A 15,252-nucleotide genomic window follows, 5' to 3' on the forward strand; every position below is an offset into this window, starting at 1 on the left:
AAGGTACTCTGGCCCAGCCAGGAGTGACGAGCTGGGAGTATGGTGAAAGAAGAGGTCAGGGAAGGATCCCTCAGGGAGGCAATGGCAGCTCAGAGTCCCTTCTTAAGAACTACACACGTGGCTGTATCAAGTACAAGGCCTATAAAGATTAAGTGAGAAGGAGCTCTTTCTGGTCCTCTAAAAACTAACGGTATTAAACAGGAGATTGTATTAATTTAGCTGATCCCAGTGACTATTAATGTTAGCTGTAGTTGAAATCCACCGAGCATTCACCTCTGGGCCTGCTGGTTCCTCTCTGCTGCAGGAAGTAGTTCATTTGTCCCATGACAGTGAGTTCCTCGTGCCTGTCTTTCCAGTTCCATCCAGGTCTTCTAAGCTGGTTATAAAGTGGTTCTCCTGACGAAACCCCAAAAATCACAGAATAAAAGCCAGATAAGAACTCATAATTTCTTAGGATGCGCCTTCATTCCCACACAAGGTTCCGTCATAGAACTGTCAGAGTTTTAAGAACACTCAAATGTTTATAATTAATTGAAACTGTAGTGATTCCATTATTTGGTCAGTCAGTCAACCCAGTATTTATTGACAGCTCTGATTTAGGTATAGAGGGTTCCATTGTAAACTAGGAGTCAAGGTCGTTACACCCACAGAGTTTACAGCCTGGTAAAGAATATGAACAAATAAGCAAACAAATTAATTCATGGTGATGAGTGCTTTAATGGAACAAGTTCAGAGTTCAAGAGTTCAAACCTGGTGTGTCGGGGAAGACCTTCCAGAAGAAATGATATATATACTTGGACCTGAAAGAGTAGGATAATGAGGTAAAGGTGCCACAGACCCAAAGAGATGGAAGAGGGGATGATGAAGAATGTTCTTGTTGACTGAGCGTGTAAGACTGTGAGGGGCAAGAGGAAGCCTGACTTGTTTCAGAAATACAGTGTAGAAAAGAAGAATGTGAGCAGTGAGGCTGGAGTGGTAGCAAAGGCCCAGGCAGAAAAGGTCTAATTGACCAGGTTACAGACTTTATGTCATTGAGCAGTGAGGACCCATTGAAGTATTTAAAGCCATGACTGTGTTGTGGAAATAACACAATCAGATTTGTGTTTTCAAAAGCTCACTCAAGGTACTTACTGTGTGGGAGAATAGTTGGAGTAGAGCAAGAGGTAGGCCACGGGACCAGTTGGAGGTTTTTGAATTCTGCAAGGCCTCCTAGATTTGGGGATTGTCCTTTCCTTTGATATCCAAATCTAAATAAAATTAAATGACACCCCCCCCCCACCCATCCCACATAACCCAGGATGAGGTTACATTTTCCTCGTAGTAGTGCATACTTCTAGCTCAGAATTCCTGCTTCTGAGTCGGTTCTTAATCCCTTTTTCCCCTGTCAGTTCCTGTAGTTGATGGTCTCTCCTGCAGTGCTTTTTGCCCCAGCAGTTTGATCCAGCTCCTCATCCTTCATTTCCCTAAGGAAAAACCAACACAAGTCTGTTAGGTGTGCTAGACTTGTACTGAAGTCGTGGGTAGAAAGAAGGATACTCACCACAAAGGAAAGGAAGCAATTTAACATTTCTGTTTTAGTGTTTATCAGATGCTACAGCAAATATCTTACTGGCCTCTTTCACCTTAGGCCTCCGCCTATTGCCATTTTCTGCGACCCATTCTAGATTTGGAGGAATTCCCTTTGCCCTCTGATTTCTCTGTTCCCTCCATCCCATACCTCCTCCCTTCCAAGCTATCAGCAGGCAACTCCAAATTAATTTATGGTGCAAAATAATTTTGTTTGCTTTTGTCTCAACTTTCCCCTTCTACACAATGCCCAGACCTTGCCTTTCATACCAAAAGAACCATTAGTGTAATTATCTAAAAGAAAGTACCAGCTAGCCCAGATCTATACTTTCAGCAACTCAAAGAACAAAGGGAAGAGCTGTGGGTGGAGAGATTTGTTCCATCTGCTTTATGTTCCCTTTTTCCTTTTTTCTGCCTTCCCGTGGATTAATCCAGTTTTTTAATGATTCTATTCTATTTCTTTTGTTGGCTTGTCAGCTATAATTCTTTGTTTTGTTATTTTAGTGGCTGCTTTAGTTTGTATTATACATTTGTTTTAACATATCACCATCTACTTTAAAGTAATAAGCAGATCCTTTCCCGTGATCTACCCAGACGCATAAAATTCTCTGCATGTGGGGAGTATCCTGAGTCCTGGACCCACATTCTTATCCTTTGTAGTTTTTCTTAGAAATCAACTGTTTAGCTAATGCTTTGGGATTCATTTAGGGCCTCCATTGAACCCTAAAACCAAGCACACTATCTGGCACACCTCCACTTGGACTCTTCTTCAGAGCACAACTTGTCAAGTTGTCAGGGAGGCCTCTCAGGGTCTCCTCATCTAAAAAGGTCCCCCTGTTATTTTCTGCCTTAATTCCCTATTCCTTTCTTAGGAATATTTACAACAGTTTCTGTTTTTTATGAGCTTGTATTTTGTCATCCTCCCCACTAAATTAAATATTCCATGAGGGGAAGGGTGAAATCTATCTTTTTCACCATTCTCAGTATCCATCACCCTGTCACATAGTAAGTATTTAATAGTATTTGTTGAATGAAAGGATACTTAGTAGAGGATGTGGGACACGTGGTTCAGAGAAGGATATTTTTTTAACATGGGACAGACTTAAGTCTGTCTTAAGCATGCGTAAGAACTGTGCTAGCCTCTGAGTTCTATGTTGGTGTAAGAAGTTTCTTAGATCCACAACTGTAGTTGTTTTTTGATCATTCAGTTTACCCCCATGAAGGGGAAAGCATGCTTCTGAGTGTAGAGTCCTTGAATCTCAGAAGCAGAAATGGCTCTAGAGATGATCTAGTATCTAGCCCAGCAGACAGTTGTGTTCATCTGACTTCTGCTTAAATACCCCTAATGATATGTTGCTCACAGTCACCTTTGGCAATCAGTTTTATTGTTCGATACTTTTGATTACCAAATGCCTTGCTTTTTGAGCTGAAATCTACCTTCTTATAACTCCTACCCCTGCTCTACTCTCTGCCTTCCAAAAAACAAATCTACCTCCAGCCCTCTTCTCTACCCATGACTGCCCTTGGTGTCTTTGTCTCCTCTGACTTTTCTCCAGCCTGTATATGCCCATCCTCTTTCTCCTTTGCCATGAATTCTAGGCCTCTCACCACCGTTCTGGTCATCCTCCACTGGGAACTCTAGTTTTTAAGGTCAGCCTTGCAATGTGATACTCAGAAGATCTGCTTCTCACTGAAAATAGCTGTGTAAGGGCAAGGTCCTTGTCTGTGTTTACCTCTGCATACCCCATGCCTAGCACAGTGGCTGGCACACAAAGGGTGCTCAACAAATGATTGTTGAATGAATGAACGAGCTCCCTCTCATGCTGATTGTTCTCATGTCTCCAGCATTCACTGGTGAATTTAATTCAAGTTGATCCTGTGAGGTTAAGGGATTTCATCTCCATTTTATAGATGCACAAGCTGAATCCCAGAAAAAAGGTGGTGATCATTGACTAATCGTCATGCCAGTAATAGAACTCAAGTGTTCCAGCCCCAACTTCTGATCCCTGGGCCAGTGGTTTCAAAGTTTGTTTTGTTTTAGCAGTAGAACTCCTTTTTTGCAAAGGTAAGATTATATGAAACTCTGGTATATAAAAGCTAGAACCAGAGCTGTTTTGATAGAAGCTGGGATGAGGCCGAGGCTCTAGCGAGGAGCTGGGAATTCTGCAGGGCTCTGTGGAGCACAGCTGGAAAGCACTGCAGTCTTCTGCCCTGGCATCATCCTGCTGAAGGCAGCCAGGGCCTCATTTGATCAGCCTGAAGCTGACTAGGACCTCTCAGAGCCTTGGGCGTGATGCTTCATTTTTCCTCTTCATCTCATTAGGATAAGATTTAATGACCTTGCCTAGTCCAGGTGCCACCAGCCCAGCTTTTCAGACCTCTCAACCAGAATCCAGATTTCTTTTACCATTCTTAGCATTGCCAAGAGAAGAGACACTTACTGATTTTGCATCAGCATCTGGTGAACCCCTGGCATTGTCATCATGATTATTCTTCACATCTGGTAGCTCATGTGAAGTAGGTCTTTGCTGAGTAAAATGAGTACTAGAAAGGTGAGGTGCTGATAAATACAGAAACTAGAGTTCATTTTTTTCTTGAGCTATTGCAGAGAACTTCGGTTTACACTCTAACTCTGAATGAAGAATAAAATACAACTCCCCACCTTTGTAAAGTCCATCCCATTCTGTTTTCTCATTTGATGTTCTCAGCATGACAAAGGGTGAGTTTTCCCCATTTTACAGATGAGGAAACTAGTACTCAGAAAAGACAAATATCTTGCCTTGAATCACATACCTAGTGAGAGGCAGGAGCCCAGAAGTAGAACCCAGGCATCCTGTTTCCTGGATTGGATTCCTGTCCTTGTCTCAAAGTGGGACATTGCTATAATCATCTCTCCTGGAAAATAGGAATCTGAAACCTCACCTGCAGAAATGGGGTGGGATATGGTTTAGGTATCCTAGAGCGCCTCAGAGACTTCTCTCTTTCAGAACCGTTTCTAGGAAAGGGCTTCATCAGTTAAATTTCCTGAGATATGGATGAATAGCTGTTTCATGCTAGATTTGACTGTAATCCCATGGTTTACCAAGCAATTTTAGGCGAGAATTAGAAAGTAGTCCTAAAATCCTAAACCATCTTGCCAAAGAGGTCTTACTGTATACCAGACAGTTTCCTTGAATTTAGCGTTCATCAGAGGCCCTGTATGAATCCCAAGCATTACCTAAACCCCTAATCTCTAAGAAAAACCACAAAGGACAGTGTGATATGGTCCAGGACCCAAGACATCCCCCATAAGCAGAGAAGGCAGTGGCCAGAGGATCTGACTTGGTATGGGTAGAACCCAACCATGAGAGGGAGTCTGCCTCAGGTTCTATAGTGCAAGGATTAGGGGCTGCTGCGTGGGGTTGGGCCGTCGCCTGGGTGTAGAAAAGTCAGGATGAGGTTCCCTTTACGAAGGCTTTCCTAGCCATTCTCTTTTGATGTTCACAAACCCCTTGGGAGAAAGGGGCCTCCCATGCTATAGGTTAGGAGACTGAGGTCCTGAGGGAAGCACCTTGTCTGCTGAGCGGCAGAGTCAAATTCTAACCCAGATTCTGTGCTCCATGCCCATGCTCTCACTACTGTACAACCCCAGCTTCCTTGGAATGTTTCCATAAAACAAGGCAAATATGAAAGGAGGGAGGAAGCATAGGAGCAGATCCTTTGCAGACAGGCCTTTAGCCAGGCATCCAGAAGCATATCTGAGGTGTCCTGCTGGCTAAGAGGCTCAGCTTCTGAAGTGGCCTCCTCTAAGCAAATGTGTCTCTTCAGCACCTCTATTAGCACCTGCTCTAGCATCTTGTGTTAGGGCAGACTCTTCCCAGAATCTCTTCAGCACCCCTATTCCCTGCTCTAGCATCTTGTGTTAGGGCAGACTCTTCCCAGAATCTCTTCAGCACCCCTATTCCCTGCTCTAGCGTCTTGTGTTAGGGCAGACTCTTCCCAGAATCTCTTCAGCACCCCTATTCCCTGCTCTAGCATCTTGTGTTAGGGCAGACTCTTCCCAGAATAGCTTTCTTTTTTTTTTTAAGGTTCTCCTTGTCAGAAAAAGCCTAAGACATCCAAACCAGAAGAAAACTCAGAGACCATCTAGTCTAAAAGGAAGTCTCTGAGGAGATCCATGTCCAGAGAGTGGCATTGGGCTTGACTAAGGCCACCTAGTGAGAGCCAGAGCCATAACTGGTACACAGGCACCCTGTGACCCAGCCCGGGGCTCTCTGCTTTGCTGTCTCTTACTCCACCCAAACAGATTCCTGGGAGCCAGCGCCCTGGCAGTCCTTTCAGGCTAGTCCCTGCTGTAACTCTGGTTTTACTGTTTTCCAGGTGAGACCTTTGCCCTGGGAAATAGTCTGGCCCGGTCCTTGGAGCCACACTCAGACTCAATGGACTCCACCTTGAATCCCACCAACCTTGTCAGCACCTCCCAAAATCTTCGAAACCCTGGGTACCGGCCTTTGCTTCCATCCTGTGGCCTCCCACTGAGCACTGCCTCGGCTGTGCGCAGGTTCTGCTCCAGGGGTAAGCTTTTCAGAGTTCTGGCTATCCTGCCCTCTCTCATTCTTTCCTTCTTCCCTTCCTGAACCCTGGGAGGCCAGAAAGGACTTAACTCTGTTGCCTGCTGCCTGGAGGTTGGACTGCCATCTGGGCTACCATTGTGCCTGACTAGGCCCCTGGGGAGCAATTGAAGCTCTGGGATTAGCTTGAGAATAACAGAAACTAAGAGCCAGCGACCTAGAGCCAAAGGGACAGGGAAGGAGTCCTTCATTCATTCATGAGCCATTTATTTGAACACCGTCTGTGTTTGTCATGGGGATGCAAAAATCAATCACTTCTTGTCCTTAAAGAGCTCAAAGTCTTGTGGGAGAGACAAACACTTAAATAGGTAACTTGAAAACAACATCTTGAGTGTGGCTAAAGAGATACACTTTGAGTTGCATGAAAGCTGCAAGAAGGAACACCTAACCCAAGCTTGGTATCCAGGGGAAGCTTCCTTGAGAAAGTGTCTGACATTTTAAATGTCGACTATATTAATGTATTAGGAGTGGTAGGCGGGGGAGAGCTTTCCAGGGAAGAGAGTACAGTATGGACAAGGGCAAAGGGATAAGAACTAACACAGATTGTACCAGGAACTACACGCAGTTTGGTATTGCTGAAAAACAAAATGTAATTCTGGGACTTCAAAGGGAAAAAGCCTGCAAGCGTCAGGGGTTGTATCATAGAAGACCTTAAATGCCACGTTAAAGAGTTTGGAGTTGATCTTGTAGGTAATGCGAAGCTCTGGAGACTTTTACTTAGAGGCAAGACCTAAACAGGTTTGTGTTTCCAGTAGATCATTGACTACTGTGTTGTGGATGGAGCTGAGGCAGGACAAGAGTAGAGAGACCGCTTAGGAGGTTACTTAGGTTTCTGGCCAGACCAGAAATGATAAAGGCCTAGATTAGGGCAGTGGTAGAAGGTTTGTAGAAGAGAGAATAGATTTGAAAACTCTTCATGAGGTAAATTGAGTCAGATTCAAGGGTTGTGAGGAAGGAGTGGGAATGTCTCCCAGGTTTCTAGAAGCGGTGACTGGATAGATGGTGGTGCCATTACACTGAGAGAGGGAACCAACCATAGAAGAGAAAGAAGGGGAGGGAGCCCATGGGTCATCTAGGTGATACCCAGCAGGCAGTGGCTGTGCAGGTCTGATCCTCAGGGAAGAAGACTGAGCTGAAGTTAAATATTTTGGAGTCATCAGCAAATAGATGGAAGTTGAAGTTGTAGGGTGAATGACCCCCAACTCCCAGGAGTATGTCTAGAATGAAAAGAACAGTTGACCAAAGAAGGAGTTCTGGGGACCAACAAAGTTCAGGAGGAGGGAGCAGGAAGAGGATCCCACCAAGGGGACAAAGGAGTAGTCAAATGTGAGGAAAAACATAAGAATTTGATACTGTGGTGGCCGGGAGTACAGAGAGTGTTTGAAGACGAGTACAACCCAAAAAGGTTCGGTAAAATAGGACTGAGAAATATCTTCTGGATATGGTGATTAGTGAGTAACTGGTGATCTTAGTAAGAGCAGCTTCAGTGGTGCTGGAGGGTGGCGAGGGCAGATTGCCGTGGGTGGGGATATCAAGGAGAGTTTGATGAGAAAAAAGGAGGTGACCTTCAAAAGAAGGTCTTCTAGAGTGGGTGCACGCTGGGCATGTGTATCGGCAGACAACTTGAGCCTTCCAAGAAGAAGAAATTCAGAATATAGGAAAGAGGAGAAAGTAAAGCCTTGTGGGTGGTAGAAAGGATTAGGGACCAGTCTTAAGATAGAAGGAGGCACACCTTGCTCCCTGAGACTGGAGGGAAAATTGGCTGTGGCCATGAGGGAATGGAGAGAGGGCTGAGTAGGGAAGGGCTCCAGAGTGCCAGGAGATTGGACCAGCCATAAAGAAGACAGGAGGAAGTGGGTCAAGGAGGAGGGGATGGTTTGCAGGAAACATGAAGGTCCAGCGATGCTTGGAGCTTGGAGGCTAGTTTGCCAGTTTACAAGAGCTATGGTTTTCTGGTGTGGTTCTTAGAAACCTAGATGTGGGGTGAAAAAAGACAGTTTGAGAGGTAAGTTTTAATGTTGAGCTAGCAGAGCAGGAGGGGGCGGGGAGCGGGGGAGCAGGTACTCAGTGGAGCTGGAAGAAGAGGAGTTTAGATCATCAACACTGGATCTGGGCAGGGTGGGGAAGAAGCAAGGCTGAGAGAAGGCTGAAGGATGGGGAGACTATAAGTTTGATGTGCTAAAAGGGTCTTTGTGACATAATGGTTATGGGGACATAGGTCCCAAGAGAGCTGAAAAGGTGGGATGTTGGGGTCACAGAGGGGGATGTTTAAAATTCCTAAGTGGATTTGTTCCAAGAGATGCAAGAACCAGACAGTAACCTTGGCAGTAAGCATTTAAAGTATAGTAGAGATGAAAGTCTCTGGAAGCAAGGCAGCAGTTGAATGGATTGCCTCTGAGGATTATGGCAGGAATTGGGGTGGAACAGAAGGTAGTGAGTTAAGTACCCAAAAGTCTTCATTTAACAAAGAGCAGAAACCCAGAGATCTACAGATGAAAGTGATCCGGAAGGGCAGACGGTCGGTACATGTCTGGCCTGTGAAGAACACGAGCTTCCGTCGGAAGATGGTCTAAAAGCAGCAGTGGGGAGACAGGAGAATGCCATTTCCACACCCACTGTGGCCTCCCCCAGTCCAGGGATGGATGAGGTGTGAAAGAATAAGACGACTCCAGTAAGCAAGGCCTGCAGTGGCAGAGGGGGTTCTCAGGAAGGCCGAGACAGGGAGAGAAGCCTGGGATGCCCCTCTCGACCCTAACCCCAGCAAGGCCCCGCATGGAGCAGCGTAAGGAGCTCTGAAGTAGAGGCAGGGCGGAGGGTTGGTGCCCTGCCTTGAGACTTAAGTCACCTCAGCTCTCAGGTCTTCGTGCTCCTCATACACAAAGTGGAGGTGGTGATACTGACCTGCTCTTTTCTCAGGCGTGTTAAATGGATCAAATGGAAGCAGGGATATGGGGTCATTTTGGAAACTAAATCATTCCCGAGGTATGAGGGGGTTACTATTAGTGTTCTCTTCCCCAAAGCCCTGTTTCTGTTAGGAGTGCTTCCTTTTTTTTTTAACTTTATTATTTTTTTTATTGAAGTACAGTTGATTTACAATGTAGTGCCAGTCTCTGCTGCACAGCAGAGTGACTCAGTTATACACATATGGGCATTCTTTTTTAATATAATCTTTCCCGTTATGGTTTATCCCAGGATATTGAATAGAGTTCCCTGTGCTCTACAGCAGGACCTTGTTGTTTATCCAACCCTACTGACATATATAATAGTTGGCGTCTGCTAGTCCCAAACTCCCAGTCCTTCCCTCCCCCGCCCCCTCCCCTTGCAACCACAAGTGTGATCTCTATGTGTGTGAGTCTGTTTCTGTTTTGTAGACGGGCTCATCTGTGCCATATTTTAGATTCCACAGGTACGTGACATCATACTGATAGGCTGCCTCGCACGGCACTGGCCTCAGATGCCACTGTTGTCTCCCAGGCATCTCCACTCTTCCCTTGGGATACACTGGGAGTCTGTTGGCCAAGTCACAGTCTGAATCTCTCTTGACCCCGAAGATCCTCATAAAGCTATGAGAGAATTCTCTTTGGTTGGCCCTAGAATTGTTTCTCTCGAAGAATTTAGATGACAAGTCTATGCCCTCCCTTATTTCATTGATCCATATGGTCGGGCCTCAGTTTGTCAGTCTGGCCTCTTGTGGATGCGCCCCACCTTCCTTAGTCATCCTCAGACTGAGACACTCTGCCTTGCATGAAGAGTGACCACCAGCTGTACCCATTGGGTGGAGAGAGAGACCCCTGGTATAGTCTGTCTGCAGGAACGGGCATAGGAAAAGACAGAGACAGGGCACTAACTTCTCTCCTTCCTAGCTGTGTGGTCCTGGGCAAGTCACTTCACTTCTCTGGGCCTCAGTTGCCTCATCTCTAAACTAAAGATGATGATACTTCCTTCAAAAGCTGTTTTAGGGCTTCCCTGGTGGCGCAGTGGTTGAGAGTCCGCCTGCCGATGCAGGGGACACGGGTTCGTGCCCGGGTCTGGGAAGATCCCACATGCCGTGGAGCGGCTAGGCCCGTGAGCCATGGCCGCTGAGCCTGCGTGTCCGGAGCCTGTGCTCCGCAACGGGAGAGGCCACAGCAGTGAGAGGCCCGCGTACCACAAAAAAAAAAAAAAAAAAAGCTGTTTTAAGGGTCAAATGAGCTGACGATGCTGGGAGTTCTGGATGTATCAGGCCACTCTCCACCACATTCAGTGCACCCCAGTCGTCTCTTGCCTGGACTATTATAGTAGCCTCCTTTTCAACTGATCTCCCTTGCTTCTGTCCTTGCCCCCCTAACAACTGTTATCAACACAGGCTCAGAGTATAAGTTGGTTCGTGTCACTCCTCTGCTCAAAACCAACCCTCAGAAAAGCCAGTGGTTTGTCAGTGGCTTACAAGGTCCTCTGTGATGTGCCCTGCCACTCGTCCCGCCCCACCACATACATACATACTCTCAGATGTTATTTCCTGCCATGTTCTCTTCACTCACTCTGCTCCAGCACACTGGCCTCCATGCTAACCCTTCAACATGCCAATCAGTCTTCTGCTCAAGGTCTCTGCTCAAATGTCATCTCAGAGATGCTCTCCTGACCACTGTATCAATTAGCAACTTCCTGCCTCCTGCCCTCATGGAGTGTATGTTCTAATGGAGTAGGCTAACAGACAAACATGTAAATATATAATAGTATTATATATGAGTAAATATGTGTGTGTATTTATAATATCATTATATAAGTATGTGTATAATTGTGTGTGTGTGTGTGTGTGTGTGTGTGTGTGTGTGTGATTCCTAGCTCCCCTGGGTAGAGGAATTAGCTAAGATGGTCCAAGAAGCTAAGATGGACATATTCATGTGTAGTATCTGCTCCCTGCTCTCCATCATCTGTGCAGTTGGTTTCTGTCTCAGCATCGCAGTGGACTTTCAGGGCAGGGAGAAGTGGCTGGCTCACACAGCCCTCTCCAGCTCCCTGTCTACCACCCCTCTAAAAAGCCTTTGGAATTTCTATGGTGCTAATCACCCTGCTTGCTCCAGCACACTTCTCTCCGGTCTGGTCAGTGCCCAGCTACAAGCTTGAGAGGTAATATGTTCCAGTCTCTTCCCCAGGGAGCAGGAGGGGTGCCAAGCCAAGTGTGCTTCGACTTTTAGACCTGGGACCCGGAATGAAGGAATATGAGAGAAGATCTTTAGCCTTTGCAAGGCATGGTTGAAGAGTAGGGCCTTTCTGCTTTCACTGGTGTTTCACCTCTGACAGTTGGCTGTTGCCTGGGCATCTTCTGGGTGGTGAGGATACTGACACGAGCAAGGCAGGGTCCCTGCCTCAAGACAGACCTAGGCTAGCGGGGAGACAGAAAAATATACATGGAACTATGACGTAGGATCATTCATTCATTTAGCAAACGTGTTTGAACATCTGCTGTGGCAGAGCAGGCACTCTTTTATGTGCTGTGAAAGGAAAACACTCTCCTCCTGCCTGTCTCCCTACGTTCAGTACTCTGTTCAGCACTGCTTCACTTCCCCTGCAGACGTTTGGGTTTCCACACACCAAGCAATTCTGCGATGCCAGCTGGGCCTCCTGCAGTTTTACTCAGTTCTGACACGAGCTCCCTGGAGGAAGCGTCAGATCCCACAGGATAAGGGCTCCGTCCCACAATACTGACCCCCCCCACACACATACTTCAGCTGCCAGTTCAAAGTCCACATTGTTACCTGTGCTTCTGACTGACTGGCTGTAAATTAGAGGTTCCTGTGATCCCTTCCATGGGTTTGATTAACCTGCCAGAGCATCTCACAGAGCTCAGGAAAACTGTTTACTTGCTAGATTACCAGTTTTTTATTAAAAGGATGCAATCCAGGAACAGCCCAATGGAAGAGATGTGCAGAGGAAGGTGTGGGGGAAGGGGTGTGGCGCTTCCGTGCCCTTCCTGGGTACACTGCCTTCCCAGTACCTCCACACGTTCACCAGCCCAGAAGCTCTCTGAAGCCCTGTCCTTTGGGCTTTTATGGGCTTTTATGGCGACTTCATTATATAGGCAAGGTTGCTTATTTCGTTGGCCGTTGGTGATTGAACTCAATCACTAGCCCCTCTCCCTTCCCCAGAGGTTAGGGGGAAAGTTCCCACCCTCTAGTCACCTGGTTGGTCCCTCTGGCAACCGGCCCCCATCCTTAGGGGCTTTCTAAAAGTCACCTCATTGGGCTTCCCTGGTGGCGCAATGGTTGAGAGTCCGCCTGCCGATGCAGGGGACACGGGTTCGTGCCCCGGTCTGGGAAGATCCCACATGCCGCGGAGCGGCTGGGCCCATGAGCCATGGCCGCTGAGCCTGTGCGTCCGGAGCCTGTGCTCCGCAACGGGAGAAGCCACAACAGTGAGAGGCCCGCGTAACGCAAAAAAAAAAAATTAAAAAAATAAATAAATAAATAAATAAATAAAAGTCACCTCATTAACATACCCAGGTGTGGATAAAAGGGACTTGCTATGATTAGCAAAAGACACCTTTATTTCTCGGACCACTTAGGAAATTCCTAGAGTTTTAGGAGTTCTGTGCCAGAAAAGGGGATGAAGACAAATACATACGTTTCTTCTTATTAATGAGAGTATCACAAGGACATAGCAGGGAATAGGAGAAGACAGATAAACATAAATGCATGGAATTACTGTAGGTTGTGATATGTGCTGGGGGTGGAGGAAACTAGAGTAACTGGATTGAGAGTGATTATGTGGGGACTGAGTACTTTTATTAGGATCTCAGGGAAGGCCTCTCAGAGGAATCAATATTTGAGATGAAACCCAAATGTTGAGAAGGAATCAGGTGTGCAAAGATGTGGGGAAAAGACAATTTTAGACAGAGGAAATTGTGTGTCTGGGTCAAAGAATAAAAGCATGGCTTATTCAGGAGGCAGAAAGAAAGCCAGAGTGTCTGGAGCTTGGTGAGTAAAGGATGGGGGGAAGGGGGAGAGGAGATAGAAAGGGCCAGATGATGGGATACCTTCTAGACCGTGGTAAGGGGTTCGACTTTATTTCAGGTACGCATTTCGAGGCCATTGCATTTATTGACATGATCCAATTACTTTTTTTTTTTTTTTTTTTTTTGCGGTACACGGGCCTGTCACTGTTGTGGCCTCTCCCGTTGCAGAGCACAGGCTCCAGACGCGCAGGCTCAGCGGCCATGGCTCATGGGCCCAGTCGCTCCGCGGCATGTGGGATCCTCCTGGACCGGGGCACGAACCCGTGTCCCCTGCATCGGCAGGCAGACTCTCAACCACTGCGCCACCAGGGAAGCCCAATCCAATTACTTTTTAAAGGTTGTTTTGACTGCCTTACGGAGAAAAGATTATTAGAGTGATGTGATGGGGGAAAGTGTCTAGAGATTGAGCTGTAACCAAGAGATCCATGAAATGCTTTGTGAGACCAATTATTTCAGGATTAGACAGGAAAAGTTTCATAAAGGAGCTGATCCTTGAAGGCGACCCTTGCTTAGCTAAGTCAGAGTTTGCCAGAAAAAAAAGAGAAATTGAAGGGAGAGAAGGGGGCACATTCCAGGCAGAGGGGATGAAGCATGCCAGAGATCTGTGCAGGTGATGATCATACAGAGAGCTCAGATCCCACAGGGGAAATGGGAGGGGCTGTTTTTGAGCCAAGATTGAGATAAAAGCTCTAAGCAGACCAGTAAATTAACATTGAGATTCCTGGCAGCCAAGGCAAAACTGTTCTGCCTCCAAGTGTTTGGCTGACTTTGCTACAGCCTTGGAGGAGGCACTGGGTATTACTATCCATCACTTTTTTTCCCTTCCTGGGCCCCAAGGACTTGGCTATAATCTCACCCAGCTCTCGAGGTCTCTCTAGAAATGGTCCCCAGAGCCAAAGCAAAAGCAGCCTCACCTGCCAGCTCCTCCACGCCCGCCCCCAATCCAGGTCATCCCCTTACTTCACTGCTACCCCTGATTCAGGTCCAGGCAGAATCACAACCTCAGTTTAAAAACCATTTCCAGAATCAGACCTACCCTTAAGACTTGAGTGAAGAGGGTCTCAGGCCTTTGGTCCCTTTGTTGAAAACCCTTCCCTCCCCCGGTTGCCTCTGGTTCCTCTGCTCTGGCACTGCTGAGCCTCAGTGGTCACACAGGGCCATTGGGACAGGCCAAGGAGAGCGCTGGGGAGTTACAGACCAGGCCCCGCCCGTTATGCAGGTGTCCTCCTGTCCTGCAGGGTCGGATCGCCGGGATGCCTCTCGACAGAGTGGCCGGGACCCCTCCTCGTGGACAGTCGAGGACGTGATGCAGTTTGTCCGGGAAGCTGATCCTCAGCTTGGACCCCATGCTGACCTCTTTCGCAAACACGTAGGTGCCCCCGCCTGACCTCTCCTGTGTCCACTGGGAGTCCTGCTTCTACACCTTATAGACTCTTAAAGGGGCACGAGCTATATACTTGTTCTAGGTTCCTTGAAACTGAGCACAGGCGACACCATACAAACTTAGAGACAGAATCTTGGGTCCCAAACAGCCCTCCCTGGGCACTGAACTCAGCTCACTCCTTTAGTGTAGGATCTGATTCAGCCACACTCCTCCTGGGTCCCAGGGACAGGACTGTCCTCTCCTAGGAGCACTTGCTCTCCTAGCTACCTGCTGTGGCCTAAGGCCAAGTTAAAGAGTCTCTTGCCAGGTGGCCCCCAACTCTCCTACCTCATCAGAACCCCATCCTCTACTTTCTCCACTCTGAGCCTCCTCCATCTCTTCAAGTGGCCATTTGGCCCTGTGGCCAGGGGCTGCTGCTGACCCCCCTGCAGTGACCATACTCCTCATCTGGGGCTCAAACCCACTTCCCTGTAGCCCCTACCGCCTGGTGCTGTCCTGTGCTTGGGGCACTCTCACTGGTCACTCACTCCTTCAGGCCAGGTGGGTTTGGAGGGTGCTCTTAGGTCAGGCCTGAAGGTCTCACAGCTGCTCAGCGAGTGCCTGCTCTGTGCCTGGCTCACACGGAGGGGTCCCTGCTGCTCAGGAAGGAAGGTGACTCACCCGATAGCCCTTGAGGGGCGATACAGAAATAGTCCGTG

At 47.5% G+C, this 15,252-nt stretch overlaps 1 protein-coding gene across 15 annotated transcripts in view; it reads left to right on the forward strand.

Moving 5' to 3' along the window:
• Positions 1 to 15,252, forward strand: part of SCMH1 (Scm polycomb group protein homolog 1) — a 200,415-nt gene that overhangs the window by 184,342 nt on the left and 821 nt on the right. For 12 of the 15 annotated variants that reach the window (XM_033421981.2, XM_033421993.2, XM_049706777.1 and 9 more), the window contains 2 exons: positions 5,926 to 6,120; positions 14,409 to 14,539. In XM_033421981.2, the coding sequence (XP_033277872.1) occupies positions 5,926 to 6,120; positions 14,409 to 14,539 (326 nt within the window). Of the gene's footprint in view, positions 1 to 5,925; positions 6,121 to 14,389; positions 14,540 to 15,252 lie in introns of all 15 variants that reach the window. The other 3 variants (XM_033421989.2, XM_033421994.2, XM_033421987.2) reach the window with 2 other exon arrangements.

Source organism: Orcinus orca, chromosome 1, assembly GCF_937001465.1.
Source record: "Orcinus orca chromosome 1, mOrcOrc1.1, whole genome shotgun sequence".
In the NCBI taxonomy this organism is placed as follows: domain Eukaryota; kingdom Metazoa; phylum Chordata; class Mammalia; order Artiodactyla; family Delphinidae; genus Orcinus; species Orcinus orca.